Source organism: Taeniopygia guttata, chromosome 1, assembly GCF_048771995.1.
Source record: "Taeniopygia guttata chromosome 1, bTaeGut7.mat, whole genome shotgun sequence".
NCBI lineage: Eukaryota > Metazoa > Chordata > Aves > Passeriformes > Estrildidae > Taeniopygia > Taeniopygia guttata.
In genome coordinates this window covers 15,642,704-15,648,791 of record NC_133024.1, presented here as the reverse complement: position 1 = coordinate 15,648,791, position 6,088 = coordinate 15,642,704, and the positions used below count along the sequence as shown (strand labels likewise).

At 38.3% G+C, this 6,088-nt stretch overlaps 1 protein-coding gene across 6 annotated transcripts in view; it reads left to right on the top strand.

Annotated features, from left to right (window-relative positions):
• EPHA6 (EPH receptor A6) overlaps nt 1-6,088 on the top strand; it is a 380,709-nt gene that overhangs the window by 173,778 nt on the left and 200,843 nt on the right. For all 6 annotated transcript variants that reach the window (XM_072923989.1, XM_072923993.1, XM_072923978.1 and 3 more), the window contains one exon: nt 3,678-3,833. In XM_072923989.1, the coding sequence (XP_072780090.1) occupies nt 3,678-3,833 (156 nt within the window). The remainder of the gene's footprint in view (nt 1-3,677; nt 3,834-6,088) is intronic.

The following is a 6,088-nucleotide window of genomic DNA, read 5'->3' as shown; positions in this document are numbered from 1 at the left end:
GGTACTCTGCTAATTACTGAACCTTCAAGACAATATACTGTCTGTCCCCAAGCTTTACAAAAGTCAAATTTCATACAGTTCCTATAATCATTAACTCACAAAGTCACCTCTGGTAGAAAGCATTAGGGGAAACAAGATGTCATCCAGTGATTTGGAAGGTAGAAAAAATACTCTGTGGTAACACAGATAAAAACAAACCTTTTTTTTTTTTTTTTTTTTTTTTTGGGGGGGGGGTGTAGTCATCTAGAAATAATTTGTAGATTTTCTGTGGAAAATTGCAAATTTAGTAATTATTGTGGTTAATTTGCCACTGAGAGGTAATAATTGTTATCAGAGTCCAAGCTAGATATGTATAACAGCTGAAGTGCTGTATTTCAGGCTGAGGTTGTATATTCCTTGACTTTGACACAGTAATGGTTTATTTTCTTTCACTGTGAATGCTGGCAGTCCACTCTGAGTTATCCAGAGGGATGAGTTTTCCCAAGCTTGTGATCATTTGGGGGCTTTCAGCTTATGTTATTGCATCTTGTTTACGAAGGGCTGGTTTTTGTTTGGAAGTATCAATAATCATGATTTTGAGATTATGCATTTGGGTGAAGAGTGGGTTGTTAATACCTTTGTAAACCTCTCAATTGAAAGCTTTCCTGGTATCCCTGTAGCTTCTCTGCCACAGAATTTGATACATACTTGACTTAAGGGATAGATGTACTTGAGTTAACTTCAGAAATAGTAAAATTATCTACTTTAATCCATTTATTTTTTCCCTCCACTTTTTCCATGAGTATGTATGTGCTGCCTTTTAAAAGACTTATCACATCAAAAACATAATTGCTTTAATACAACAGAGACTACCATTTCAGAATAAAACATTTGCTTTTTGTTTTAATTAGAAATAAATCTTCTCCCTGAGTTTTATTTTGAAATAGTGAAGTTCTTGAATTTTATATAAAATATTGCTCTTGAAAGAGAAATTTGTGTTTCTTTTGATCCAAAGTAATTTGTTGTTTGGCAGACAGAAAGGAAGAAGGAATGATTTCAGAACTGACAGAAGTGAATTTCAGAAGTAATGAGGATTTTAAAGAGCACTCATTTTGCTTTGAATGAAGCTGTAATCTGGAATTGTCAGCCCTTTAGTCAAAAATGTCACATATGAAATAAAGCCAGAATTTATTATTTATCAAGGCAGGATTTGGGCATGAGAAGATAAGGAGGGAGCAGGCAAGCACCCTTCTCCCAGTTTTGCCTTACCTCCTCTCATCCTTCCAGCAAAGCTGAGAGGAGTCAGTGCCTACAGCCTGTGTCTGCAGTGCTGCCTTCTCCCCTGCACCAAACCTGCTGCCTTTCCAATCAGTGGAAAATTGCCACTCACTATAATCACAATTGCATCAGACTAGCAGCCTACTTCCAAGGGGAAAATCCCTGCTGTTCCCACCCCTTTTATCTCTAACACCAGAAATCCTTTTTTTCCCCCAGTCAGTGACAGCGGGGCAGGATACCTCCCTAATGTCTATTCAGCAAAGTCAGAACAGCACACTAGGAGGAGAACTGCTGAAATTGCTGGGTCAAAATTAAGCTCTTGAAATTGCATTTGAAAAATTGGCTCTTGGGTTCTGAGAGGCAATCAAGTGTTATCTTTTTCAGTGTCATCTTAACTCCTTTTCATTCAGCTGCTACTGAAACTGCTTTTATATCAAGAAAGGCCTTCAGAATCAGAAGAAAAACTGATCCTGTATATGTTACCTATGAGTTGATACTTTTTTATAACTCAATTAATATGAACTGACACTGAATCCATTAAATGCATACTTTGAGGTACTTTTTAAAAACACCTAATTTAAAATCTTTTTGTATGGTATTACAAGAAAAGGAAGTACTCTCTATTTCCTCTAGCAGTGTAAAGAAAATAGTCTTGAATATATCAAAGTGAGAAAAAGCCACATGGAACCTTAAAATTATATTTATAGTGATGGTTTCCATTGTACTGCTGGAGGAGTCAAGAGGAAAAGGAGCCTGTAAAATCTGCACATGTCTGAGTTGCTCTTTAATTTTTAACGTTTGCACATGGGGAAGACAGAAACTGCAACACATGCTTGGCATGTAAACTGTGGTAGCTAGCAGCAAAAGAAATAAATCTGTTTAAGTGTGTGTGATGAAGTCTGAGGATGATTTTAAAATAATATCTCAGTATCCAGGCCCAAGAGATCTGGGATAAGATTTACTTTAATGACTTGTTTCTGCTTTAAATGCCAAGAAAAAAAAGGCTTGTGAGCTTGTGCTGTGGTTAAGAACAGCAGGGACACCAGCTCCCAGTAATTGGGGAAACTCTGAGCATCCCAACATTCCCTGTCCAAGGCTGCCTGCTCTCCAGATTGTTTCCCAAGCCAATCAGGAGAGCCTCAGGCTTGTGCAGGTTTGTGCTGGATGGTGTCAGCATCTCCTTTCTTCATCTCTTCCTTCATCCCTTCCTCATCCTCCAGCCTCTGGTGCCAGCAGAGACCAGCTGATGTAGCCCTGCTTTCAGAGGACTGGGGGCACTGTAGGCAAATCAGACAAGCCATAAATATTTAGGGATGTCATCCTTGTCTCATCAAGGAGTTGTGGGGTGTGGGAACTCAAAATGTCCCTCAGACATTTTTGGAGGTTCCAGGTTCAGGTCAGAAGCATTTGAGACCCTGGCAGGCAGCTGGAAACAGCTGTGATTTTGGATTTGAACCATGGAATGATTTACCAACCTTGCAGGAAGAACAAGTCACAAAAGTTTAGATATTATAGTAGAAGTAGTAACAAAGTAGAGGGAAGAATTTTTTAGTGCTGTACAGGGGGGTTTTGGTTTTGTACATGGGGGTCAGAAGTTTTAAGATGGAGGGATTTGGGCCTGCCCTGTCATCCCTCTTTCTTCTTCTTTACCTCCATGTTTTTGGTGATGTTGGCACTCACAGATTGGTTTAGTGTAAAAAGGCACCATTTAATATAGGTAGTAGGTATTGGGGAAAAACTGTAAACATGTAACACGTAATGTACCATATAAAAGATAGCAGCAGCCCTGGGCAGGGGGAGAGAAGAAGCAGTCGGGAGTCAGAGAGGATGTCAGGGTGTGTGTGTGCCTCTGCCTGAGCTGCTGAGCAAACCGCAGCAGCCTGAGAAGAAAATCTTTTAGATAACTTGCAATAAACTGCCTTGAGACTGGACAACAGAAGACTACTGAGCCTTTCTTTGGAAGCACGGGTTGGAGGAGCCACCCCACAACCTAGGGTGGTCTTCGACAGTGGGGGTAAATATTTTGGGTATTGCAAGTTGTCCATTACTTCAGTAAGGAAGCCATATAAACAGCTCTGGCAGATACAGAAGTTATACTCACTCTTTTTGGTTAATACATGTAGATAAACCATAGATAATATTTAGTGATAGTAGTGAAGTTGTTCAGACAAAATTTCAAGCAGCACTTAGGACTGACTAAAATTGGGGAGTTATCTTTCTTAGCAATTCCACATTATATACCAAGAACAGATTCTTTGGGGTTTTTTTAAGTCCATATACCAAAATGAAAAATGTCAAAAATTGTATAATCAAAGCATCTATATCAGAAAGGAAAGAAGCAGCATATTTCTGCTTGGAACAGATTTTATTTATGACCAAAATTTTCTTCTATTAATGAAACTTATCTTCTTACTTTGCAGCTTGCAGGCCTGGATTCTATAAAGCATTTGCTGGAAATGTGAAGTGCTCCAAGTGCCCTCCACACAGTTTGACTCACATAGAAGCAACTTCTGTCTGTCAGTGTGAGAAAGGTTATTTCAGAGCTGAGAAGGACCCACCAACTATGGCATGTACCCGTAAGTCTGATCATTACCAGTGTTGGCAATTCTGTTGCATTCTTCATTTGGTTTTGTATTAAAAAAACCCCAAAAATTTAAGAGTTTGTGAAGAATTCAATTCCTGTTAATCAAGAGATTTTTAAAATCAAAAGTCAAACAGCACACTTCTGCTTAGTGTCTGGATAACCATAAACATACCCAAGTTTCTTAGTTTGATGACTTTTGAACTTGTAATTCTGGGATGTAACAGGAGGAGGAAGTGTAATCATTGTCATATAGATAACAATGTGGTGTTTTCACTACCAGTAATGTGCATTTTATATACTTGAAAATTAGCTGGTGCAAAAATTTTCAAAAAGCTGCAGTCATGTAAAGGAAAAAAGCTGATAGAACATGCTCTTATGTCCCTTAAGATTTAAATGAAAAGTATCAGACAAATATCCTTACACAATCAAATAAAAACTTAATGCTCTAAAAAGGACAACAAAATAATTTTTAGAAAGGAAAAAAAAAATTATCAAATCAGAATGAGCCATCATTTAAACCTCTTGCACCATCACCTTCTTTTAACAGAGAGTTATTCCCTCTTATGCAACTGTGATAATGAAAATTCATTCGATTTTTTGAGATGAATTTTAGAATACATAATTTTGTGATTTTTGACTAACCTAAATTTGCCCTTAAGATAAACCTGATGTCCATCATTCCGGGGGCAGAAATTCTTAGAAAAGATTTTTGTGACTTTGATCAATGGACATAAGTAATACATAGCATAAGTTTTCTTACCACTTAATAAAATATTTTGTATAGATTTCCATTCATGGTTCATTACCCACTGTGATTAATTTATTGATTGTAAAGCAACTATATCTGTTTAATCTCAAAACTTGAACAAACAGCAGTATTTGAAAAGCTCTGTGTAAAATACTATCTTTTAATAGGCTGTTAAAATCACTTCTTTAATAAAGGTGATTAAAGACTTTGCAGAACCCTCTAAGACACCCAGTTTTAGGTATAACACTTTATTAATTCTTTTGGTGGAGGATTTGATCTTAGTGCTTTTTGTGCCACAGTTAAAAGAATTCTAAAAAACCAGCATGTTAAATTCTTCAAGTATTTTGACAGATTAATTATACAAAATTTTTAAGAGATAAAGCCCTAAAGACAAAGTACTGTTGCAACAACCATCAGTGCATAGCCATGTTTTGGGATATTTTATGCAGCATCACGAAAAAATAACTGAGCTAACTGAATTGAGCTATTTCCTCTGCTCATGCTGCTTTTTCCAATGACACTGGACTGGGCAAATTTGGAATAGACCTGATAATTTAAAGCTGATTTACAAATTCATAGGCACTGAGGTCATTACCAAAACCAAGACATTGTCCATCCACTTCATGAGGGCGATGGTCACTAAAAATGGCATTCCTCAGGCCCAAGGCAAAAAACTGTGTAATCTAACCAGAGGGTTTTCAGGGGGAAGGTAAGTCCCAGCCTCTGGATACCTCAGGGGCTCAGGGTTCAGAGAGTGTGTCCCAGTCCCAGCTCACTCTGGAGCAGACACATAGGCCTGGCATTTTGCACAAAGTATGTGAGGGAATAAACAGCATCCTTTCAGGCTTCCCACAGGAAAATGGTGATTACAAATAATTCCACTCAAATCAATGCCACAGGCACAGGTCATTAAAACCTTACTCCCAGAGTCAAAACATCCCAGGTGTTCTTGATACTTTCATGCTTGAGAAGAGGGTTTCACTCATATATTATGCAGATGTGGCTCCATATTATTTATAAGTCATTGATTTTTTCATCGCCAAAAGAGAGTTCTTTGAAAAATTACTCAAACATGGCATTATGATTCCATAATTATCTTTCAGGGCACAATTTTAAGCCCTGATTCCCTGATATGTTAATAAGGTAGGGAGGAGCACGAGAGCCCTGTGGCATCAGAGTGCAGTTACTTCAACCCCTGCTGATTTCTTAACAAATGTGAGTGCAGAGATCTGCTTTGGGTGAAAATTGTCAGGAAAAACTAGGTGCCAGACCTCCACATTCCTGCTGAGGGTGTCAGCCAAAATGAGTGAGATGAGGCAGGGCAAAAATCAACCACAACAGGATGTCAGTGCCTCATCTCACCTCAGCCTGGGAGAATGAAGAAATAAAGGAGACAGTGAAGCACATTCTGATTTCTTGGTTCAGTGCCACCATGCACTGTCTCCCATTCAGCCTAGGCTGCAAGGTATCAGTACTTCATTGATTGGCACAGCAGATGT